The 27,071-nt window shown below is 38.9% G+C and overlaps 1 protein-coding gene across 4 annotated transcripts in view; it reads right to left on the bottom strand.

Moving 5' to 3' along the window:
* Positions 1-27,071, bottom strand: part of LOC126235795 (regulator of chromosome condensation) — a 136,513-nt gene that overhangs the window by 107,434 nt on the left and 2,008 nt on the right. For 2 of the 4 annotated variants that reach the window (XM_049944609.1, XM_049944612.1), the window contains exons 1-2: positions 25,923-26,001; positions 19,411-19,545 (exon numbers count right to left, since the gene is read on the bottom strand). In XM_049944609.1, coding sequence (XP_049800566.1) covers positions 19,411-19,545; positions 25,923-25,986 — 199 coding nt within the window. In that variant the 5' untranslated portion in view covers positions 25,987-26,001. Of the gene's footprint in view, positions 1-19,410; positions 19,546-25,922; positions 26,002-27,071 lie in introns of those variants that run through there. The other 2 variants (XM_049944610.1, XM_049944611.1) reach the window with 1 other exon arrangement.

Raw genomic sequence — 27,071 nt, 5'->3', positions numbered from 1 at the left:
GTTTTGCCTTATATCGACTAAACCGATGATACGGCGTCTTTTTTTTCCGTTTACTCTTGGGGGGAAAAAAGAAAAAAGGAAAGAAGTGCTCATTGTGCGTTGTGAAAAATATAGGGGCGAATTTTAAATAGCTACAGTGTATAATCAGACTAACAAATGGACATTCAGTTACACGAAATAGCGGACAGCGAAGTGTGGTCATTAAACTGAGTACACCTACAGGGCGGTCAATTCCGGGATAAGTCTATTCGCATCTCAAGAGGGACGCGGTATTGAGACCTCTTTTTCTTTTTTTTTTTTAAATTATATCGAGGAGAGCGGGCTTCAATTTATAAAAAGGAGAGAAGCTGTATCATTATCATTGACTGCTGGTGTCAAGCAACCAAAACTGTTCATCAAAGGGTTTCGGTGAATGAGTGGTGAATGCGAAATGAAACTGTGAATGAAGTTATGTTAAATAAAGCAGAAGAGACAAGACAGTTTGGTCGTATTTGTTATTATTCCATAAACTGTAACATTTCTTCTCGTTGTACGAAGCCTTTATAGATGATCGTTATGACAATTTGCTTTGAAGGGATCTCATTACGAGTTAAGTTTTGGGGACCTGGTCAAGAGGGGATAGTTCGTAGATCTTAACTACTGCAGCTATTCTGGAATCAGGTGCTACCGTGACCGTTGTGTGTTGTCAATGGCTTAAGGTCATCATATCTCGTGCTCCAAGATCGAGGCGCCTTTCCTCTTGGTATAACGGTGTCTCATGGTAACAACAACGCCGACGGCAAAGGAAGATACGGTAAGAGTACAAGTCTTCTGTTTAACCAAGGCAATGCCAAAATGTGCAGCAGACACCAGAAGGTGGAGGACACTGCCTGTGCAGGCTGTCTACTCCCCACTTTAACAAGCCTTTAGTAGTTAATATTGCAAGCAATGATCAATAATAACGGAATTGTTCTTGTATCTTTTATTCTATTGTTAGAAGACAATTTCTCAGTTGTGTTCTCATATATGAGGCACGTCCGAAAAGTAAGTACTGTTTCAGAAGAACTTGTTCCAAACCTAAACTTATTTTTACAAGAGCATATCTTAAACTATTTTTTTTTTTATTTACATACATAGTGGACACCCTTATTCAGACATTTGTCATAGTGGGATACCAACTTTTCTACGAAGAGGCATTTCCACCTGTGAAGACAGCCACAGCTGGACACTGATTTTCACGTCACCATTGCTGTCCTCCTAACTCAAGCTTCAAGTTCAAGAACAAATGGCAGTCAGAAGGTGGGAAATTGGGGCTGTTACAGTGGACTGTTCCCAACAGAATTGTTGAATAAGGTTCTGAGTAACACCACCAGAATGGGGATGTGTACTGTCATAAAGCAACAATGCCTCGACTGAATATGCCTTGCCATACTGCCCCGATCTCACAGCATTAAGTCACCACAGACTGGTTTTGAAAGTAATTGTTACAGCTTCTGTTGTTAGTTCATGGTTGGTGTACAGTTTTCTGTTTATACAAAATCATTCACAAGAACCAAAGTTCTTACAACCTACATTTTCACTGAAAATTACGTACTGGTGCTTGCAGGTGAAGTTTAGTCCTACCACTAGACCACCAGCCACACCGCAATTTTTTGTCGTGTATTAAAATGAAGAACACTGACTTCCCACATCTGAATTATGGCTTAATTTCTAATGACTCAGAATGCATTGTCATCTCATGATGCAGTCACACACTAATAAGACTCTCACTGAAGTTCAAGTAACATGGTTTAAGCTATTGCTTTTTGCAGTTTTTTTATCCTCTGTGCCAGGAAAGAGATAGTTTACAACTTTTCTAATGAAAATGCAGTTTATGTTCATTAAAATCACTTTTATGCAGTTGTTTCCATTTCAGGTAACTTATTATTTTAATAATATATCTGGTATATAGTACAGAAATCAGAAACTCACCATTCAATTCTGCCATGAAGTGAGGCACACCTAGCTAGCTCTCCCAACTTACACAATATCCACGACCACTCCTGTCCCACTCACATTCCAAACCCTTGCCACATGGATCACATTCTTGTGAAAGACTAGAGGTGGTAGGAAGACCCGAGGCACAAGACCCATCTTATCCGCCCACTAAGCACAATCTACCTACAGGCTTATTCTGCCCTATCAGAAGCAGAGCCACATGTGAAAGAAACCGTGCCACATACCAGCTCTGCTGCAATTTATACTGAGTATTTTATGTGGTCATGACCACCAAGCAACTATCCACGTGTATGAATGGCCACAGCCAAACTATGTCTAAGAGCAGAGTTGACCACCCGGTGGCAGAGCATACTGCTGAGTAAAACAGGTCCAATTTCAATGGCTGTATCCCCACCCACAGCTTTACTGAACCATGCAGATTTGAGTTATCCTTGTGACATATATTCTGTTCACATATAATCCTACTGGTCTCTAACTCTGTTGATCCCCTACAGCTACACCTGCTTCACAAAGTCTCTCCTTCCCCCCCGTTGTTCTGTCCCCTTGCAACCTAATCACTGACATCACCACCATTGGGTGCTGCACATGAACACCAGTTCTGATGCACGTCACTCCTATCCCGTGCACCAGTTTTCTCACATGCCTGCATTGTGTACCTGCTGCCTTCCACCGAGGTGTCGTCCACTCTTCCCCATCCCTCCATCCTGTTCCCCACCCTGCCCATTCCACCTGACAACCTGTCTCTCGCCCATATACCTGTCTAAATGCATTCCCAGACTACATTCATCTGGTGCAATGTAGATGTACAGCAGACAGAGAGAAAGAGAGAGAGGGAGGGAGGGAGCATTTTTTTATAGCTGCCGAAACACAGATCTCATGTTTGATACTGGTTTTGTTGAAAAGAAGAGGAAAAGAAACCACCTTATTATAGACTTCCATGTGAAACCATGATGACTGTGCAGACTCAGAAGGAAATTCAGCTATAGTCATCTGTACTAATACTGCAACAAAAGAGAAGAGCGAAGAACAGGAGGGGGCTTTTTATGACAAGTTAGATGAAGTATACAATGAATATTCAAGAGGAGACAGTAAGGTAAACTTTGGCGATGTAAATGCTAAAAACAGGAACATACCAGTCTTGCACTGGAAAATACAGTCTACGTGATAACTCAAATGACAATGGGATCAGAATTATACATTTTGCTGCCCCAAGAAAAGGGTTAGCATTGTTAGCTGCAACAGGCAGAAGACTTGCTCTGGCGGTGCTGCACATTTTTGATATTTTTCGACGCTGCAAGTGCAAAATTCGTGTGCCAAGTTGAAAGTGTAGATTCACAAATTTTACTGTTTGCATCGCTTCTGCATAATCTTTTACTGACTGCATCAATACCCGTTTGTATTGTGATACATTGTGAAATTTCGAACATTTGAGAGTGCTGTGATAAACTCTGTTATCATGAATTGCAGGCTTAAATGTGTTTGTGCTCTTTTACGATTTTTGAGAACCGTAGGCCTATCCTGGTTCAAAATAATTGCTCTCTAATTTCATTATATAATTACATGAAAAACAGGTTGTTTCTGAGAATTTCTAGGTGCTTACAAAACTATATTTTCATAAGTTGCCATTATGAGTGTTTTGGATATGTAACTTATTTCATAGCAAATCAACATTTGTGAGTCATAGCTACCACCAAAGAATAGATCCATCCCTGAATTTCATTGTACATCAGAGGAAATAAATGCGCACTTTTGAGAACTTTCGGAAATTACCATTACTCTGTGCATAATCTAATTTGTCGTAAATCAGCCTTTGTGATTTAATAACTGTTGCGTATATTATAACCGACATGTTGTGTTACATTTAGCTTTCCCCTAAAGAGTAATGGCCACATATATTATCAATATTCATCTAAATCAACTTTGTTTCCAAGTTTGCTAACATCTAGAATAAACCTCAAAAAGTTTTAGGAAACCAGTAATTTTTACCATAAGTTTTTCTGTTGGCTTAATAGAAATCTCGCTTTGTGTATATGAAAATTCTTATATGAAATTAGTAACTTTTAAGCTCAACATATTAAGAGATAATCAGCAAACTTACTTAAAGTTATTTGTCCACTGTCCTGTAATACAATTTACCACCCAAAATGCTGTTATCTAATATGGGATGAGTTGATTAATGTTCGTAAGCAGCTGGAAATTGCCCTGACTAATGTCAAATGATCGGCAGCTGCTGCAATTCGTTTTGTTGGAAGAGTTTCTGAGAATCATGGTAGGACTAGGCGTCTTGTACAGGATGGAAGGGAACCAGAGAGCACTCAGGGAGTTACACTGAGCCCCCTAACAAACAATTTTGAGGTGCTGTCTTTCACTGAAATGAGCCAGTTGGGCTCACTTCACCTATTTGGGGAATCTGTTTCATCCGGTATCAAGAGGTGGCAAACTTAAGAGGAATAGAGGTCTATTAATCATTGGCAGTTCAAATGTGTGGCACATAATTGTGTCCCATAGGGAAATAGCAGCAAGGGACAGGAAAGGACACCAGATGTATTCAACGTATATGCCTGTGGGCCTCAGTCAACATGTTGAAGAGGCTATTTTGGCAGCCTTTGAGGGAACAGGGTGTAAGCAACTGCCTATCGTGATGCACATTGGAACAAATGGTGCCTATCATCTGGGCTCCAAGGTCATACTTGAATTACTCCAGCAACTGGCAGAGAAGATTGAGAAGACCAGCCTTGCACAAGGAGTTTCAACGAAATTCACAATTTCCAGCACTGTCCCCATAACAGATCTCAGCCCCTTGGTTCCTAGTCAAATGGAACGACTTCAAAGGTTCTGTGACAAACTAGGCAGCAACTTTGACGATTTGCACCATAGGGTTTGAGAACCATAGGATCCAACCAAATGAGTCAGGTTCACACTACACATTGAAAGCTGCTACTCAGGTAGCTGAATGTATGTGAGGGATTTTAGATTACGTGACTCTCCATCCAATCCAGACAATGATAGCTGCAAGAAACCCAGAAGTACAAGTGAGACATTGACAGAAATGCATCTCACAGGTGAGAGAACTAAAATCTCAATGGTTAAATACCAAAGCATTTGCAACATAGTGCCAGAGTTTGAAGTGCTCCTGAAACGCAGTGAAGCTCACCTAAGACTAGGTACAGAAAGCTTGTTCAAACATGAAATTGATAGCAGAGAGATTTTCGAGGAAAATTTAAGTGTATATCGAAAGGATGGACTAATAGGAAATGGAGGCGGCATGTTTTTGCAGTAGACAACAAACTCAAATCCACTGACAGAAACTGAAGCTGTATGTGACACTGGGCAAGACTCATATCAAGGGTGGGCATAAAATGGTTCAAATGGCTCTGAGCACTATGGGACTCAACATCTGAGGTCATCGGTCCCCTAGAACTTAGAACTACTTAAACCTAACTAACCTAAGGACATCACACACATCCATGCCCGAGACAGGATTCGAACCTGCGACCGTAGCAGTCGCGCGGTTCCAGACTGTAGCGAATAGAACTACTCGGCCACTCCAGTCGGCCATAAAATGGTAATAGAATTCTATCACCCACCATGTTTTTCTCCTGATGTAACCGAAAACTTCAGAGAAAACCACATTTCACTTGTACATAAATTCCCCAGTCATACTGTAATCATCGGTGGGACTTTAATTAGGAAAACTAAAGTTTTGTTAGTGGTGGGCATGATAAGTCACCATCGCCTTGATTGAAAGCTACCTAGAACAGATAGTTAGAAGCCCCACTTATGATGGAAATATGTTGGATGTAATGGCAACAAACAGACCTGACCTCTTTGAGGATGCCCACACAAATTGGTACCAGTGATCATGATGCAGTTGTGGCAACAATAATTACCAAAGTGCAAATGACAACTAAAACAACCAGAAAGATACATATGTCCAGAAAACTAGATAAAAAATCAGTAGTGTCATCTTATCTCAATGAGGAACATTAAACTTTCAGCACCAGGCAGCAGCATGTGGAGGAACTGCCACTCAAGTTTAACAGAATAGTTGACTGGATAGATACGTATCCAAAACAGTCCACAATGGGACGTTAACAGTCACTGTAAAGAAACTTCTAAAGAAACAGACTACTGCACAATGCAAGTATAACCAGCCATATGGTTATAGATAGGGAGATGCTAAATGAAACACATTTGGCTGTCAAGAGAGCAACGCATGAAGGCTTCAGTGACTGTTGTTGTTGTTGTTGTTGTTGTTGTTGTGGTCTTCAGTCCTGAGACTGGTTTGATGCAGCTCTCCATGCTACTCTATCCTGCGCAAGCTTCTTGATCGCCCAGTACCTACTGCAACCTACATCCCTCTGAATCTGCTTAGTGTATTCATCTCTTGGTCTCCCTCTACGATTTTTACCCTCCACGCTGCCCTCCAATACTAAACTGGTGATCCCTTGATGCCTCAGAACATGTCCTACCAACCGGGCCCGTCTTCTGGTCAAGTTGTGCCACAAACTTCTCTTCTCCCCAACCCTATTCAATACTTCCTCATTAGTTATATGATCTACCCATCTAATCTTCAGCATTCTTCTGTAGCACCACATTTCGAAAGCTTCTATTCTCTTCTTGTCTAAATTATTTATCGTCCACGTTTCACTTCCATACATGGCTACACTCCATACAAATACTTTCAGAAATGACTTCTTGACACTTAAATCTATACTCGATGTTAACAAATTTCTCTTCTTCAGAAACGCTTTCCTCGCCATTACCAGTCTACATTTTATATCCTCTCTACTTCGACCATCATCAGTTATTTTGCTCCCCAAATAGCAAAACTCCTTTACTACTTTAAGTGTCTCATTTCCTAATCTAATTCCCTCAGCATCACTCGATTTAATTCGACTACATTCCATGATCCTCGTTTTGCTGTTGTTGATGTTCATCTTATATCCTCCTTTCAAGACACTGTCCATTCCATTCAACTGCTCTTCCAAGTCCTTTGCTGTCTCTGATAGAATTACAATGTCATCGGCGAACCTCAAAGTTTTTATTTCTTCTCCATGGATTTTAATACCTACTCCGAATTTTTCTTTTGTTTCCTTAACTGCTTGCTCAATATACAGATTGAATAACATCGGGGAGAGGTTACAACCCTGTCTCACTCCTTTCCCAACCACTGCTTCCCTTTCATGCCCCTCGACTCTTATAACTGCCATCTGGTTTCTGTACAAATTGTAAATAGCCTTTCGCTCCCTGTATTTTACCCCTGCCACCTTTAGAATTTGAAAGAGAGTATTCCAATCAACATTGTCAAAAGCTTTCTCTAAGTCTACAAATGCTAGAAACGTAGGTTTGCCTTTCCTTAATCTTTCTTCTAAGATAAGTCGTAAGGTCAGTATTGCCTCACGTGTTCCAGTGTTTCTACGGAATCCAAACTGATCTTCCCCGAGGTTGGCTTCTACTAGTTTTTCCATTCGTCTGTAAAGAATTCGTGTTAGTATTTTGCAGCAGTGACTTATTAAACTGATAGTTCGGTAATTTTCACATCTGTCAACACCTGCTTTCTTTGGGATTGGGATTATTATATTCTTCTTGAAGTCTGAGGGTATTTCGCCTGTTTCATACATCTTGCTCATCAGATGGTAGAGTTTTGTCAGGACTGGCTCTCCCAAGGCTGTCAGTAGTTCCAATGCAATGTTGTCTACTCCAGGGGCCTTGTTTCGACTCAGGTCTTTCAGTGCTCTGTCAAACTCTTCACGCAGTATCGTATCTCCCATTTCATCTTCATCTACATCCTCTTCCATTTCCATAATATTGTCCCCTTACATTTGTCCTCTAGCCATCCCTGCTTAGCCATTTTGCATTTCCTGTCGATATCATTTTTGAGACGTTTGTATTCCTTTTTGCCTGCTTCATTTACTGCATTTTTATATTTTCTCCTTTAATCAATTAAATTCAATATTTCTTCTGTTACCCAAGGATTTCTACTAGCCCTCGTCTTTTTACCTACTTGATCCTCTGCTGCCTTCACTACTTCATCCCTCAAAGCTACCCAATCTTCTTCTACTGTATTTCTTTCCTCATTCCTGTCAATTGTTCCCTTATGCTCTCCCTGAAACTCTGTACAACCTCTGGTTCTTTCAGTTTATCCAGGTCCCATCTCCTTAAATTCCCACCTTTTTGCAGTTTCTTCAGTTTTAATCTACAGGTCATAACCAGTGACTATCATACCAGAATATTGTCAAACAATCTTCCAGAAAACCCAAAGAAATTTGTGTCATACATAAACGCTGATAGTGGCACCAAAGTTAAGTGTCGAATCCCTAGCAAATGAAATTGAAGGTAGCAAAGCAAAAGCTGAAATTCTTAACTCCATTTTCAAATGCTCCTTTGCAAAGGGAAACCCAAGAGAATTGCCCCAATTTAAACCTAGTAGCACTGAAAAGGTGAATGAAATAAGTATTAGTGTCAGTGGTATAGAGAAATAGATGAAATCGTTAAAATGTAACGAAGTTCCAGGGCCCGATGGAATCCCTATCACATTCTATACTACAATTATGGCTGAATTAGCCCCTCTTCTACCAATAGTCTGTTGCAAATCCCTTGAACAAAAAACCATGCCTAGTTCTTGGAAGAAAGCACAGGTCACACCCGTCTGCAAGAAGGTTAGTAAAGTGATCCACAAACCTGCTGTCCAGTATTCTTGACGTAGATTTGTTGTAGAATCTTAGAACATATTCAGAGCCCCAACATAATAAAGTATCTTGAAAGAATGACCGTCTCAATGCCAACCAGCAGGGATTTCGAAAACATCGATCATGTGAAACCCACTAGCACTTTCGTCACGACATACTGAAAGCTTTGATCAAGGCAGCCAGGGAGATGCAATATTTCTTGATTTCTGAAAAGCATTTGACCCAGTACCGCCCCTATGCTTATTGTCAAGAGGACAATCATACGGGGTTCAAGTGAAATTCGTGACGAGATTGAGGGCTTTTTGGTAGGGAGGAGACAGCATGTGATCTTGTATGGAGAGTCATCGTCAGATGTAGAAGTAACTTTGTGTGTGCTCCAGGGAAGTGGTTTAGGACTCTTGCCATTCATATTGTATATTAATGATCTTGCAGATAACATTAACAGTAAAGTCAGGCTTTTTCCAGATGAAGCAGTTATTACAATCAAGTACTTTCTGAAATAAGCTGCATAAATATTCAGTCAGTTCTTGATAAGATTTCAGAGTGGCGCAGAGATTGGCAACTTGCTTTAAATGTTCATAAGAGTAAGATTGTGCAGTTCACAAAATGAAAAAATGTAGTATCCTATGACTATAATACCAATACTGTTGGAATTGGCCAACTCAGACAAATACCTGGGTGTAGCACTTTGTAGGGATGTGAAATACAACGATTCATGTAGGTTCAGTTGAGGGTTAAGTTTTTTTAATTGGTAGAATACAGGAGCAGTGCAATCAGTCAACAAAGGAGATTGCTTCCAAATCACTCTTGTGAGGCATTCTAGAATATTGCTTCAATGTGTGGGACCCATACCAAATAAGACTAACAGAGGATACTGAATATATACAGAGAAAGCCAGAACAAATTGTCACAAGTTTGTTTGACTTGTGGGAAAGGGTTACAGAGACACTGAAGAAACTGAACTGGAAGACTTTTGAAGATAGATCGAAGCTATCCTAAGAAAGTCTGTTAACACAGTTTTAAGAACCTGCTTTAAATAATGACTCCAGGAATAGAGTAACCCCCTAAGTATCACTCACAATGGGATCATGAGAACAAGATTAGAATAATTACAGCACACACAGAGGCTTTTAAACAATTATTCCTCCGACACTCCATATGTGAATGGATTGGAAAGAAATCCCGACAACTGGTACAATGGAACATACCCTCTGCTATGCACTTCATGGTGGTTTGCAGGGTACAGACATAAATGTAGATGTAGAAACATGGTAGGAGGTAGTTTAACTTTTAACCATATAACATATAAAAAAATGATGTGGAAAACTCTAGTTGGAAATACTTTTCATCAAATTGATCATCTCCTAGTAGACGCAAGACATGTGTCCAACCTAGTGAATGGTAGAAGCTATAGAGGAGTTAATGTTGACTTTGACCATTGCCTTGTAATAGCAACGATCAGAAGTTGAATGTTTGATGCAAGGAAGGTTCACAGATTTCACACAAGAAAATGACAGATTGAAAAGCTCAAGGAGCCTGAATCAGCTCAAAGATTTTGTGACATATTCAAGGAAGACCTGGCACATTTTCCTGACAATGAGAGTATTGAGAAAATATGGAAAACCTGAAAGACATCCTTACAGAAGCCACTAGCAAAGGTTTAGGAAGAGTAAATCAGACCATACACAATGGCTGGTTTAGTGAAGTATGCATTTAACAGCAATTAAAAATTAAGCCTGAAATAGAGAATGCAACAGATAAACCATACCCGAAGATCTGTAGACAATTACAGAACAGCAAGAAGAGAAAGGAGGCGGCACACAAAAACAAAGGCAGCAGGGAGTGGAGAGAGGGAGGGGGGGAGGTAGGGGGGAGGGGGGGGGTAGCATGAAATGAAAGAACTGAAGAAATGGAACAGCTGAAAGGATGAATAAGATGAGAGCTTTTTATCAACACTTAAAAGAAGAGGCAAATGGATTTCCAGTCTATGACAAATTTATTTAGATATACAGACGGCTAAATTTTGAGTAGAGGTGAAGCAACATGTTAAGGTGGACTCAACACACTTTGACGAATTGCTAAGAACCAAAGATGCCCTCTGTAAATACAGGGACTCGGAAACAGAGGAACCAAAACTAACTGCTGAGGAAACGGAGGTAGCCATCAAGAAGCTGAAGAATACTAAGGCTCCAGGAATGGATCTAGTTCAAGAGAACTTAATAAAAATACAGAAAAGGAACTTAGCAAGCAGTTCCAAAAGCTTGTAATTACGACTTGGATAGATGGTGGTATCCTTGATGACTGGAGCATAGGTATCTTATGTTCAGCTCCAGCACACAAGTAAGGTGACATCATGGTGTGCTTTAACTATGAGACAACTTGACTATTACCTACAGCATATAAAGTATTCTCCAATATCCTCTTTAATAGGCTTGCACACTGTATTGAAAATTCTGTCAGTGACTATCAATGTGGATTTCATCAAGGAAGATCTACTGATGATCAGATCTTCATGATGGAGCGAATAGTAGAAAAATGTAAGAAACTGGGATTGATACACCAACTCTTCATAGACTTCAGATCAACCTGCACCAGTACTGACAGAAGTGAACTGTACATAGCAATGGAAGAGTTACAGATATCTATTAAATTGAGAGCCTTAAGCTAGTAAGGAAAACACCTGCACTCAAGTTAAAACACAGACTATGGTATCTAGTGCTGTTACAACAAAATTGGAGTAAGGCAGGGAGATATTGTCTGTCCTGTTTAACACAAACTTGGAAAAGATTATAAAAAATGTAGGCATCAATATAATGGGGACTGTTGTTGTTGTTGTCTTCAGTCCTGAGACTGGTTTGATGCAGCTCTCCATGCTACTCTATCCTGTGCAAGCTTCTTCATCTCCCAGTACCTACTGCAACCTACATCCTTCTGAATCTGCTTAGTGTATTCATCTCTTGGTCTCCCTCTACGATTTTTACCCTCCACGCTGCCCTCCAATGCTAAATTTGTGATCCCTTGAAGCCTCAAAACATGTCCTACCAACCGATCCCTTCTTCTAGTCAAGTTATGCCACAAACTTCTCTTCTCCCCAATCCTATTCAATACCTCCTCATTAGTTACGTGATCTACCCACCTTATCTTCAGCATTCTTCTGTAGCACCACATTTCGAAAGCTTCTATTCTCTTCTTGTCAAAACTAGTTATCGTCCATGTTTCACTTCCATACATGGCTACACTCCATACAAATACTTTCAGAAACGACTTCCTGACACTTAAATCTATACTCGATGTTAACAAATTTCTCTTCTTCAGAAACGCTTTCCTTGCCATTGCCAGTCTACATTTTATATCCTCTCTACTTCGACCATCATCAGTTATTTTACTCCCTAAATAGCAAAACTCCTTTACTACTTTAAGAGTCTCATTTCCTAATCTAATTCCCTCAGCATCACCTGACTTAATTTGACTACATTCCATTACCCTCGGCTTGCTTTTGTTGATGTTTATCTTATACCCTCCTTTCAAGACACTGTCCATTCCGTTCAGCTGCTCTTCCAAGCCCTTTGCTGTCTCTGACAGAATTACAATGTCATCGGCGAACCTCAAAGTTTTTATTTCTTCTCCATGAATTTTAATACCTACTTCGAATTTTTCTTTTGTTTCCTTTACTGCTTGCTCAATATACAGATTGAATAACATCGGGGATAGGCTACAACCCTGTCTCACTCCTTTCCCAACCACTGCTTCCCTTTCATGCCGCTCGACTCTTATAACTGCCATCTGGTTTCTGTACAAATTGTAAATAGCCTTTCGCTCCCTGTATTTTACCCCTGCCACCTTCAGAATTTGGTAGAGAGTATTCCAGTTAACATTGTCAAAAGCTTTCTCTAAGTCTACAAATGCTAGAAACGTAGGTTTGCCTTTTCTTAATCTTTCTTCTAAGATAAGTCGTAAGGTTAGTATTGCCTCACGTGTTCCAACATTTCTACGGAATCCAAACTGATCTTCCCTGAGGTCCGCTTCTACCAGTTTTTCCATTCGTCTGTAAAGAATTCGCGTTAGTATTTTGCAGCTGTGACTTATTAAACTGATAGTTCGGTAATTTTCACATCTGTCAACACCTGCTTTCTTTGGGATTGGAATTATTATATTCTTCTTGAAGTCTGAGGGTATTTCGCCTGTCTCATACATCGTGCTCACCAGATGGTAGAGTTTTGTCAGGACTGGCTCTCCTGAGGCCATTAGTAGTTCTAATGGAATGTTGTCTACTCCAGGGGCCTTGTTTCGACTCAGGTCTTTCAGTGCTCTGTCAAACTCTTCAAGCAGTATCTTATCTCCCATTTTGTCTTCATCTACATCCTCTTCCATTTCCATAATATTGTCCTTAAGTACATCGCCCTTGTATAAAACCCTCTATATACTCCTTCCACCTTTCTGCCTTCCCTTCTTTGCTTAGAACTGGGTTTCCATCTGAGCTCTTGATATTCATACAAGTGGTTCTCTTCTCTCCAAAGGTCTCTTTAATTTTCCTGTAGGCACTATCTATCTTACCCCTAGTGAGATAAGCTTCTACATCCTTACATTTGTCCTCTAGCCATCCCTGCTTAGCCATTTTGCACTTCCTGTGGATATCATTTTTGAGACGTTTGTATTCCTTTTTGCCTGCTTCATTTACTGCATTTTTATATTTTCTCCTTTCATCAATTAAATTCAATATTTCTCCTGTTACCCAAGGATTTCTATTAGCCCTCGTCTTTTTACCTACTTGATCGTCTGCTGCCTTCACTACTTCATCCCTCAGAGCTACCCATTCTTCTTCTACTGTATTTCTTTCCCCCATTCCTGTCAATTGTTCCCTTATGCTCTCCCTGAAACTCTCTACTCTCTACAACCTCTGGTTCTTTCAGTTTAGCCAGGTCCCATCTCCTTAAATTCCCACCTTTTTGCAGTTTCTTCAGTTTCAATCTGCAGTTCATAACCAATAGATTGTGGTCAGAATCCACATCTGCCCCAGGAAATGTCTTACAATTTAAAGCTTGGTTCCTAAATCTCTGTCTTACTATTATATAATCTATCTGATACCTTTTAGTATCTTAAGGATTCTTCCAGGTATACAACCTTCTTTTATGATTCTTGAGCCAAGTGTTAGCTATGATTAAGTTATGCTCTGTGCAAAATTCTACAAGGCGGCTTCCTCTTTCATTCCTTCCCCCCAATCCATATTCACCTACTATGTTTCCTTCTCTCCCTTTTCCTACTGACAAATTCCAGTCACCCATGACTATTAAATTTTCGTCTCCCTTCACTACCTGAATAATTTCTTTTATCTCGTCATACATTTCATCTATTTCTTCATCATCTGCAGAGCTAGTTGGCATATAAATTTGTACTACTGTAGTAGGCATGGGCTTTGTGTCTATCTTGGCCACAATAATGCATTCACTTTGCTGTTTGTAGTAGCTAACCCACACTCCTATTTTTTTTATTCATTATTAAACCTACTCCTGCATTACCCCTATTTGATTTTGTATTTATAACCCTGTAATCACCTGACCAAAAGTCTTGTTCCTCCTGCCACCGAACTTCACCAATTCCCACTATATCTAACTTTAACCTATCCATTTCCCTTTTTAAATTTTCTAACCTACCTGCCCGATTACGGGATCTGACATTCCACGCTCCGATCTGTAGAACGCCAGTTTTCTTTCTCCTGATAACAACGTCCTCCTGAGTAGTCCCCGCCCGGAGATCCGAATGGGGGACTATTTTATCTCCGTAATATTTTACCCAAGAGGACGCCATCATCATTTAATCATACAGTAAAGCTGCATGTCCTCGGGAAAACTTACGGCTTTAGTTTCCCCTTGCTTTCAGCCATTCGCAGTACCAGCACAGCAAGGCCGTTTTGGTTAATGTTACAAGGCCAGATCAGTCAATCATCCAGACTGTTGGCCCTGCAACTACTGAAAAGGCTGCTGCCCCTCTTCAGGAACCACATGTTTGTCTGGCCTCTCAACAGATACCCCTCCGTTGTGGTTGCACCTACGGTACAGCCATCTGTAGCGCTGAGGCACGCAAACCTCCCCACCAACGGCAAGGTCCATGGTTCATGGGGGGATTGGGGACTATTCCATACAAATCATTTCAAGTACTGGCACATGCAGATGATACTGATACAACTGCAAGAAGGTTTGTCTTGAAAGGGCCACTAGAAAGATTAAGCTATATGTTAATGAATGGAAATCTAAGTATATGCCTATAATTAAAAAAGATTATCTTAATGAGCCCCCATCCACAGAAATTGGTTTACACAAGTTTGGTTTCATGTGTAGTTTCACTTGCCTTGAATCAGAAGTAGACTGTAAGAACAATGTCAGGTCTTAAAGCCAGAAAAAAATATTGTCTGCTAACAAGTGCTAATATGGGGCCAAGAAACATCTGAAATCTAGCTGCTGTTCAGTAAAACTAAAGTTATGATGTATAAATTTCACTTAAATGCTTTGAAATGTCTTTACCACAATTTTACTGCTCCAATACACTTCACTTCACACATTTCGACTTTATGTCATTCTCAAAGGCAAATTCTTAATATCATTATTAAGAGTAAGTAAAAACTCGCCGAACTTAATACATGTTATCTGGTCAATATTTATTTATGATAAGCAAGTGTAAACTGCTTATTGGAATCCTCAAATTGTGGTCAAGACATTTCAGAGTGTTTAAGTGCATCCAATGCCCACTTTGTCTCACAGCGCTTTTATGGAAATTGTAACTATAAAGTTTTAGTGGGGCCAGTGCTAACAGAAGGTTTCAAGATATGGATATAAACAAAATTTGATTAAAAGCAACGTGACATACTTGAAAGAAAGAGCCTGAGAGAAATTCTTGGTCTAATGGAAGAAAAATGGTATCTGGAGGAGGAGATTCAGCTACATAATGGAACCAGACATTGTAAGCTACATTAATATTAACAGGCTGGACTGGACAGAACATATACTGAGAGCAAACAACAGAATGATTAAGAAAATATTCAGTGAGTGCCACAAGGAACGAGGAGAGTTGGAAGATCAAAGCTAAGGTGGGAGGAATGTGTCAGAGAGGACATAAGGAAACTTGGCATTCAGAATCTGAGGACCTCAGCGCTAAACATAGACGAATGAATTAATCTTCCACATAAGGCCAAGGCTCACAAGGGGCTGTTGAGTCAATGACAATGATTAATATGAGAAGGCTAGATTGCTAATCACCACAGAGGAGGCATTGAGCTGTACACAGGTACAATGAAAAGGCTTTCCAAAACATAACAACCAGAGAGAGCGGCCACGTGTGTGCAAGCTGTGGCAGTGTGTGTGTGTGTGTGTGTGTGTGTGTGTGTGTGTGTGTGTGTGTGTGTGATTTCGAAAGGAGGACTTTTATTGGAAAGCTTAAATGTTTTGCAGTTTTTTGATTGTTTTTGTCTGCAACTAAACCTTCCAACTTAACCTTGACTTTAGGCTACATGGCTGAGGAAGCTATCACTACAAGTTTCATTACCGAAAAATAGCGCTGACTGATGACACTGCTAGAACAGCAGTACTGCCAACTTCACCACATCCTGAAAGTGCATGTCTACCTAAGTCAACACTAGAGTTAATTTATGTGAAACCGATCATACTGCTAAAAACAGCAATCAAGGGCTCTAGTGTGATAGTGGTTCCCCTCAGAATCGTTGTTGTTGTGACAGACTAATCTACAGCTTAGCTTAAGATCTCTTCACTCCGTATAGGACACATTTTTCGCTACCACTAAAACTACAATGTAATTTCTGAAAAGAGAACAGATCTCTGATGTAAAAACAGATCTCTGATGTACATTTTAATATGTATGATGTTTATACATTGTACATTAACTACAACAAACGCAAGGGGAGGGGACACTACATAACTCTTTCAAAAATTACATACACAAATACTAACAATGTAGGAAAAGACAGATTGCTACTTACTGCAAGGAAGACACATCAAGTTGCTGACAGGCACAATTAAAAGACACTTGCATAAGGCTTTCGCCCACAGACTTCATCAGTAAAACAAACACACACACACACACACACACACACACACACACACACACCATTCACATACACAAGCAAGCACACTTCATGCACACACAACTGCCGACTCCAGGATCTTGTGCCAGAATGCAACTATCACATGGGATGAAAGCAGCAATATGGAGGGGCGGGGAAGAGGGAGGGATAGCAGAGTACAAGTGGGGAGAGAGAAGAATGCTGTCTGGTGGAGTGTGCAAAGAAGTTGTAGGGCACGGGAATGAGGAAAAAAAGGAGAGGAGTGGGGAAAGATGGGCAAATGCGTTGGCAGAGGACTGATAGGACAGTGGGGGGTGGAAACTGTTGGGTGGAGGGTGTGCAGACAGTATGTTACTGTACGTTGAGGCCAGTATAATTACAGGAGCAGAGAATGTGTTATAAGGCTAACTCTCAATCACAGTTCAAAAAAGCTGGTGGTGGAGATCCAGATAGCTTGGGTAGTGGAGGAGCCATTTAAATCAAGTCTGTTATGCTCATCTGCATGTTATACCACAGGGTGGTCTACTTTGCTCTTGGGCACAGTTTGGCGGAGGCCATTCATCCTATTGGACAGCTGGTTGGTAGTCATACCAATATAAAAAGCTGTGCAATGATTGCAGCAGACCTGGTAAATGACATGGCTGCTTTCACAAGTGGCCCGGCTCCTGATGGAGTAAAATAAACCTGTAACTGGAATGGGAAGTGCTGGTTGTGTGGATTGGGCAGGTCTCAAATCTGGGTCTTCCACAGGTATATGATCTTTGTCTCGAGGGGTTGGGATTGGCATAGGGATGGACTAGGATGATGTGGAGGTTGGGTGTCTGACAAAACGCCATTTTAGGAGGGGTGGGAAGTATCTTGGGTAGGATGTTCCTCATCTCAAGGAATGATGATAGCTAATCAAAGCCTCAGCGAAGGATGTGGTTCAGTTGTTCCAGACTGAGGTGGTACTGGGTGAAGATGGGGACACTCCTTTGTGGTTGGTTCTAGGGGATGGTGGGGAGGATTGGGGGTGAGAGGGGAAATGGCACAGGAATCTGTTTGTGGACTATGTTCAGGGGATAGTGCCTGTCTGTGAAGGTGTTGGTGAGACCCTCGGCATACTGAGCAAGGGAATTCTTGTCACTGCAGATACACTGTCCTTGGGTGGCAAGGCTGTATGGGAGAGATTTTTTGGTGTGAAAGGGGTGATAGCTGTCAAAATGCAGCTACTGTTGGTGGGTTTAATGTGGACAGAGGTGCGGATAGAGCCATCAGAGAGGAGGCTGGTCAACATCTGGGAGGGTGGCACGCTGGGTTGAGGAGGAATACGTGAAGGTCATGGAAGAGAAGATGTTGAGGTTATGAAGGAATGAAGACAGGGTACCTTGGCTGTGAGTCCAGGTCATGATGATATCATCAATTAACCTGAACCAGACTAGGGGTTTGGTGTTTTGGGAGGCTAGGAAGGTCTCTTCTAGATGGCCTATAAAAAGCTTGGCATAGCAGGATGCCATGCGGGTGCCCATGGCTGTGCTGCAGATTTGTTTATATACCTTCCCTTCAAATGAGAAGCAGTTGTGTGTTAAGATAAAGAGAGTAAGATGTATGAGGAACAAGGTAGTGGGTTTGGAGTCTGAAAGATGTTAAGAAAAGAAGTGTTCAACAGCAGTAAGACCATGGGCATGAGGGATCTTGGTGTATGAGAGGTGGCATCATCTATGACAAGTAGGGAACCAGGAGGTAAAAGATTGGGGATGGTGAAGAGATGGTGAAGGAAGTGACATGTCTTTGCTGTGGGAAGCTAAATTATGGGCAACTGATTGGAGAGGTTGGTCAATGAAGGCCGAAATTCTTTCAGTGGTGGCACAATAACCAGCTGCAATGGGGCATCCAGGATTGTTGGGTTTGTGCATTTTAGGGATCATGTAGGTGGATATTTCCATTGTTTGATACACGAATATTATGTATTATATAAAGATATCTACATCCACATCCGGGGGAATTTTCAGTTCTATACAACTGGCTGGCTCTGGCAATGAGTGACTGGAGTTAAATGTTTGAGAGGGATCCAAAACTGGATGCATGGACTGATTCAAATGATCTCAGGAAAAACTGCTTTAAAATTTTATCTTCAGTAAACAAAACTTTTCAACCAGATACATGTATTTTGTTTGTTTGTTTAAATATCTGACACTGTGGATCCATGACCAAACTTTCTACTCTTTGTTTCTTTGTCCCATTTAAAAAGCTACAAATATGAGAACTTTTCATCAATACTCATGGTATTTTGATTATGTTATAGAAACTAGTTCCTAGATTAACTCTAAAGACTTAGATTTCAGATGGAGTAAATAAGATTAGGTGCTGTGTAGAAATCAGATTTTTAAAATATGCATTTTTTGATATGCAAACAGAAACAACAAAACAACAACTTTACATTTATTTTCCATACAATAAAGGCAACTATGTATATTTCAACATAATCATAAGATATCACAGGAAGAACAGATTTTAAAATAAACTTCTCTTTACAACATCACACTTTAAAAGAAAATGTTCATTTTATGCTGCTCCTGAATAGAGAGCTGTTTCAAAGGGGAGGGATGTGTGTGTGGGGGGGGGGGGGGGGCAGCGGCACAGTAGAAAGAAAAGATAAAAAAAAAACTGGAAATAAGTTTCGTTACTCACAGCGTGACTTCCTTGAAGTTTTAGTGGGAAGCCCAGGAGTAATACTCCTGGCTGTGCTTTTCCGTTTTGTTGCAGTTTTTCTGACAGGCATGTTGGTCCCCTCCGTTTTAATGTAAGAGTGAAAAATAAAACCACCTGTAAAATTAAGAACAAAAGAAAATCAATTAATCTGTTTCAGTGATTAACAAACTTCTAATATTGTTTTGAATTTCAAGATTCGACTCTACTATAAACAAGCAGAAGTGTGATTTCTCAAACACAATGGATCATTTTTAATATTTGATGACTTCTACACAAGGATCTGCAATACCACAAACATGTCAAACTATACAGAGCTAGACAGTATCAAAAACATGAATGACAATGGACAGTGTCTTGAATAATTGTGCTTTACATGCACTCTGTGCTGCTAATACCTATTTCAGAACTGATCTGCATACAAAATGTATAAAAACTAACTTACTGGGGCACTAGCATCAGTTTATGCTACACTTTCCATCAGATGTGTTTTATGCACACATCATGGAGCAAAACGGTGACAGAAACCACTCCCTGGTCATGGATAAAACTCTTCACTCAACAAACTAAGAATGCTGCAAGATTAGAAACACCACCTTAGTCATCATTCAAGGTACCTCTTAGTGATAATTATCTACAGAAGTGAAACAAGGAAGAAACCGTATAAACAACATCTCAGTCATCTTTGAAGAAATCTCTTAGTAATAATTCTCCATAGAACTGAAAGATGGAAGGAACAGTATTTTGGAATTTCATTCTATTTTGTGTGAATATAGTAAATCCATTCCACACTGGGGACTTTGAGCACAAGTATAAAGCCATGAGTTGTGTAACTGGATCATGCATCAGAAGATGAGAAACAATTAAAGACCTGCGAATGAGGCCACCATTGATGGAAGAGGAACTCAACATAACCCACGAAGCACAGAGTGGCATACTCGTATCTGAACTAGACAATCCTCTTCCGATTAACTTTGCTTGTTCTTAAAGCTGTCCTGAAGCTGGGACAATATACATGATGTGATAACCTACATACACAGATAATAGGAGTTTTGTGTGTCACTTTTTCTGTAAGAGATTCTAATGAATGCTTGGAGGGAGTCACAAAATATGAGAAGTGCATAAATGGTAATGGGGTACAAAGAAAAAGCAGACTAGGCAACTGATACTTTAGTAAAGAAGTATCACTGGAATATTGTAAACAGGTATTTCATAAAACCAAAAGGAATTATGGTTGTCTGTGAATGCTCTTCATGGCCTGTCACTCACAGATGAGGCAGGAACTGAAACAGAAGGCAGCAAATCAGATGTAGAAAGGCTAAACTTAACCTCAAATGTCTTTCTACAAAGGAAAACCAAGAACTATTCCCCAATTTAATATCTGTACCACTGGGTCAATCCAAATGAAGTGGTCCAATAACAATTTAAGTTGGTTGCTTGACCATTTTTAAATATTTTAATTTTTTATATGTGATTAACCTATATTAGAGTTTAAAAATTTGTTTTTACCTTTCACCTTTAGTGAATGGCAGCCATTTTCCTTTGTAAGCACGCGACTATGTTACAGTTCAGAGACATTAGCAAAAATATGAATATCTCTACACTGGGTTAAGTTACAACATTGCAATTGACATGATTGTTTTTAGAAAAGTGTCCTCTACAACATTGTCTATTACACAAAATACCCTAAAATCCAAAATAACCAGTCAAAATGACCTCCAAAATTTGGTATCCAAATTTTCAAAAATCCGCTTTTTAGGCCCAAAAATAACAAACAAGGAGTGATTTATAACAGCCTATTTTTTTCATATAGTTAGATGTCATACACTGCTGGCCACATATATATCAAAAACATGTACAAATGTTTCCTTAATTTTTTATGAATTTTTGAAATTTGAAAATTTTCATTTTTTGTCAAGTTTGGGGTTAGTTACCTCAGGTGAGACTGAATATAAAAATGTGATTTTTGCATAGTTTGTACACCTATATGATAGCAGTGTACTGTAAAAATTTCAACACTGACATCTTACTGTGAAAAAAGATATGAATTTTTGAAAATGAGGAGATAATTCACATCACTCTACAACTAATCTTACGGCTGTTGTCTGTTTATGTGTGATATAATCAATTATTATTGAAGTAAGGTACTGAATTATATACAAAAATTGGAAACATCACCGAAACTAACATTTATATTATTTTGACACAATTATTTTCAATTAACTTCCTTCGAGATGTGACTGTTCCTAAACCTGGTGATGGATGTTATGAACACTTATTTCTTCAGAAAACTTCTGTGATATAGAATAAGACCTCCCAGTTGCTGTGGTAAGTTCAAGCACTGAAAGTATCCTTAAAACATTTTTCAATGGTATCCAAATTTTGTTAAGTTTGCTGCAATGCCAAGGAATTTGTGGAAATGCCTTGTTCCAGTTTTCAAATCTGGTCTGAAGTGTTGTTTTCATATGCAGAACCACTTCCTTCTTGATCAGAAAATAGGTAATGCCTTTAATATTATCCTTGCAAAAGACATACATCCTGTACTGTGAGAATTTGGTCTGTGGTTGGTCTTTGTAGGCTGGCTTTACTTACTTCACATTTTGTTGTACCTCCTGCTCCATTGCATACATTTTTACCATGGCAAAGATGCAAAAAAGTGCCATTCAGCCTCCAACCCAAAGTCTACTTCGTGGTTGCACAGATTTGAAAAATTCTTTTTGTTCTTATACTGACCACCACATCCATCTGAAAAATATCTCAGCTTCTCAACCTTGGGAAAACTTTCTTTTATGTAATTTATTACATACTTTTGAAACACATGTAAAGCCAAAGTGTTGTGCTCCAAGTAGTCACTTAGAATGCAAATTGAAGAACCACAAATTTCATCTTTCTCATTTTTAAAGCACAGAGTAAATGGATGCACTGTAGCCTGGTCACTGACCTAGTGGTACCCTTGTATTGCATCCTGAATCACAAATGTAAAATTTTCTGCAAAATCAGCTAACACTATGCATTCAGTTTCATGAAGTTGTGCTTTTTTTGTCCTTCAAAAACTTACTTTGGATTTTCGAAATGTAGTGGTGACTTTTGAGTTTTTGTAAGTTATCAATTAAAGATTCCAAGTACTCTTCCTGAGATTTAACCACTGTTATCATTTCTGCCCTGTCAGTTGTGACCCACTGTTTGAAGGTAATACTGTCTGGCATTTCCTCCTCACATTCATGAAACAATTCAATAACGGATTCTTTATCAGAGCATTTACTACACAAACTCTTCATGCAGTCATAACTGTTACTGTCACAGACCATTAAATCTAGTAACTCTTTGTAGTTAAGATCACAGAGTTTTGTACCCACAATCATTAGTTTGACATTTTGATGATACAAACCAACACATATGGAGTGTCCCCCTGAGGATCCAGCCAAAATACACCACTTAGGGGCAGAGGCAACAAAATTTTAACCTTCCAATCTTGCATTCAGGATGAGAATTTTTGAAAGCTACATAAAGTTCATTTAAATTTGACAGCACTAGTCGTTTCTGCTTCGTTACTGTAACTCCATTTATAACAACTTTTTTGCTATCTTTGCAAGCTGGGCACATTCTACTGTTTTCATCATCTTCAAAAACTGCCCGATCTTTTTAACTGTTTCTTCACTTATACCTACTCCTTTCTTCTTTCCTAAAACTGGAAGAACGCCTTGCTCTTTCACTAATTTTTGGGTTAGTTTAACCAAACAATGAGAAACACTGAATTCATGAACTATTTATTCTCCTGACTGTGATTCCGGAAGCAAACTTAATATTTTAACTTTTTCCTCTTTAGATGTCACTGAACATTTAATTTTTAATTTCTCAATTAAGCTCAAATATTCAGTGTCAGATGATGCTGGTGGTAGGTTTCGTTCTTCTTTAGAAATAATGTTGGTATCTGTATTATTAAAGCATGATTCCAAGTCTTTTCTAATTTTGTCTGAAATTTGTTGTAACTTATTTTCAATAGTTGCTTTTCTTTTTCTGCTACTTAATTTTATTATTTTTGAAGCAGGAAATAGGTTAACTTAGAACAAGCAAAATCCAATATGCTAACAGCTTCCTCATTAGCAATATAGATGTCATTATCAAGGTTACATTATTCTGGTTCTGGATTCACAACAAATATTTTTGAGTAACCATTTGGGCACAGGGGATTTCCAGGAATCACATTACGTTTCACTTGGGAAGCTGTTTCACTCACACATAACAAGGACAAATGTTCAAGTGTTATTTCCCTCACACCTTTAGTAATAGGCTTCTAATGAACTTTAAGTGGATCACAGCACTTTCTTCCAAAAATCTGGTTGTACTTCAGAACATATTTCTTCTCATGATACTCACACACTGATGTTACAGAAAAACTTAGTTGAAATTTACACAAAGTTTGTCTAACTTCATCAAAGTCATTAAAATTTTTCAAGTTTTTTGAAACTGAACTGTAAACTGTTTTGTGACACACTTCACTTGCTATCTGTCCAACAGAGCACTGTTCATCCATGTTATTGCATTCCGGTTAATCTCTCAAAATTAATTACAAATTACACACAGAACAAAGCACATAACACATTCTACACTCTCAATTAAGTATGTACATACACTTTAACAGAGGTTTCAGAACAGACTGACTATAATAATGCCACACCCAGCAATAATGTACTTATACAATACCACACCAGCAATAATGTACTTCTTTATTGACAATAAACTTAAACATAAATGGGCATTTTTATTACCACAGAACAAAAGCAAAGGCTCCTTTTGTTTAATATTGCATTATTAAAAATAAATAAACTAAATGAATATGGGGTGATAGTGTTAAATAAATATATGTCACAATTAAATTTTATTACAATGAAACAATAAAGCATTTAAATAGGCAACAGCCATAAGATCAGTTTTAGAGTAATGCGAGTTATTTCCTCATTTTAAAAAATTCATATCTTTGTTCACAGTCAGATATCAATGTTGAAATTTTTATAGTACATTGCTATCATATAGGTGTACAAACTGCGCAAAAACCATACTTTTATATTCAGTCTCACCCGAGATAACTAACCCCAAACTTTACAAAAAATGAAAATATTCAAATTTCAAAAATTCATAAAAAATTAAGGAAACATTTGTAAGTGTTCTTGCTCTATATAAGGCTAGTAGGGTATGACATCTAAGTATATGAAAAAAATACTGTCATAAATCACTCCTTGTTTGTTACTTTTGGGCCTAAAAATTGGATTTTTGAAAATTAGGATACCAAACTTCTGAGGCCATTTTGACTGGATATTTTTGAATGTAGGGTATTTTGTGTAATAGTCAATGTTGCAGAGGACAATTTTCTAAAAACAATCATGTCAATTGCAATGTTGTAACTTAACCCAGTGCAGAGATATTCAAATTTTCACTAATGTCTCCAGACCGAAAAATCATGGTGGACCTACAAATAAAAATGGCACCATCCAATAAAGGTGCAAGATAAATTATTTAAAAAAAACTGTTTTGACCTTCTCTAATATAGAGCAATCACATATAAAAAAATTAAAATATTTAAAAATGGTCATGCAACCATCACTGGACCACTTTATATGGACTGACCCCACTGAAAAGGAGACTGAAATAGCTATTAGTGTTAGTGGTATTGAGAAACAGCTGAAGTAGTCAAACTTGAAAGAAGCCTCAGAGCCCAATGGAGCACCTATCAGATTCTATACTGAATTAACAGCTGAATTAGCCTACAATTGATCCCTCTACGAAATACCATGCCCTGAAAATGGAAGAAAGCAGAGGTCACACCTGTCTACAAAAAGGGTAGCAGAAATGATCCACAAAACTGACTCCAGTTCTGGCACAAAGTCTGCACTTGTTGTTTGGCTTCCTTATACCATTTTTGTACACACATCTTATTTTTGACACTTGCAAATAATGTAACAGTTACAACCTCCTGAAGAAGGGCAACTGGTTGCTGATTATTCCAATATATACAACTACAGTTGCTGAAGATGGATAAAATACTAAAGCAACACAGGAGTAAGTGCAGGTGTATCCCAGGAAAGTGTTTTTTTGTGATTTGCTGTTCATGTTTTATATTAATGACCTTGCAGACAACATTAATAGTAACCTCAAGTTTTTCTGAGATGACGCAGTTTTCTATAATGAAGTACTATCTGAAAGAAGCTGTGCAAATATTCAGTCAGATCTTGATAAGATTTCAAAGTAGTGCAACAATTGGCAACATGCTTCAAATGTTCAGAAATGTAAAACCGAATGCTTCACAAAACAAACAAACGTAGTGTTAAGTAACTGTAATATTAATACATAGTATTAGGAAATGGATAGATTGCTGCCCACCGCAAAGACGAGATTCAGACAGGTACACCAAAAAGACACACACTGAAGCTTTTGGCCCTTCTTCAGCAAACAAAACACACACACACAAAAGCAAGCATGTCTTGTGCATACATTACCACAACATTGGCAGCTCTGACTGAAATGTCGCCCAAAAGCCAAAACTTTTAACAGTCTTTTCATTCTGCCTGTCTGCAACTCAATGGACCATCTTAACGGTGTGTAGCAAACTATCTTTTTCCTAATACTGTTGATATTCCAATCTTGAGTTTCCACTGCATAATATTGAGCCACAGTTGAAATTGGTCAACTCATACAAATCCCAGTGTGTAACAATTTGTAAAGATATGAAATGAAACAATAACATAGTCTCAGCCATAGGTAAATCAGGTGGTAGAGTGTAGTTCATTGGTAGAATACCAGGGATACACCATCAGTTTGCAAATGAGACTGCATACAAAACATGCATGTGACCTATCCTAAATAAAGTGAGGTCATAAGTGGGAGCCAAAGCAAATAAGACTAGGGTAAATTGAATGTATACAAAGGAAGAGAGCATAAATGGTCTCAGGTTTGTTGGTCCATGGAAGTTTCATGAAGATACTGAAAGAAATGAACTGGCAGACACTTAAAGATAGAAGGAAAATATCCCTGAAAACCTACATGGAAAATTTTTAGATCAATTTCAGATCATGAATCCAAGAATATATTGCAACCAGCTCTGTATCACTCCCAAAAGGATTACCAAGACACGGTTAATTACAGCATGCACATTTAAGCAATTGTTCTTCCTGTGATCCATACATGAGTAGAATGGGAGAAATCCCTGATAAATGGTACAATGGGACATACCCTGTGCCATGTTCTTGAGTGTTTTCTGAGTATAGATGTCAGTATTTCCTGCAAAACTTTTGTCATGATAAACCAAGAAAGGTTGGAAATTTCATCCACACAAATTTACTCTGAGACAATCACAGTTTTGTCCTGGCCATCCCAAGAACCCTATTGTCCCTTATTTTGTCACTTCATGATAATATGCAAAACACTGTTAAATTTGACGAGGAAACTTAAAAGGACTGTGTAAATCTGAGTCAAGACATGGTTGCAAGTAAGTGATCACACTCTGCAGAAAATTCCAGTCAACAGTGATTTTAATGTCCTGTAGGACTGGAATGCTCGAGTTTATTTGATCAGTAGGAAAAATAGAGTTTTCTTTCAAATGATAACGTTACTGTCTATGACTAAATGCACGGACATTCACTTGTAAA

The sequence above is a fragment of the Schistocerca nitens genome, chromosome 2 (assembly GCF_023898315.1).
Source record: "Schistocerca nitens isolate TAMUIC-IGC-003100 chromosome 2, iqSchNite1.1, whole genome shotgun sequence".
In the NCBI taxonomy this organism is placed as follows: domain Eukaryota; kingdom Metazoa; phylum Arthropoda; class Insecta; order Orthoptera; family Acrididae; genus Schistocerca; species Schistocerca nitens.
Note: the sequence above shows the minus strand (reverse complement) of the source record. Positions and strands in the feature narration are given on the sequence as shown.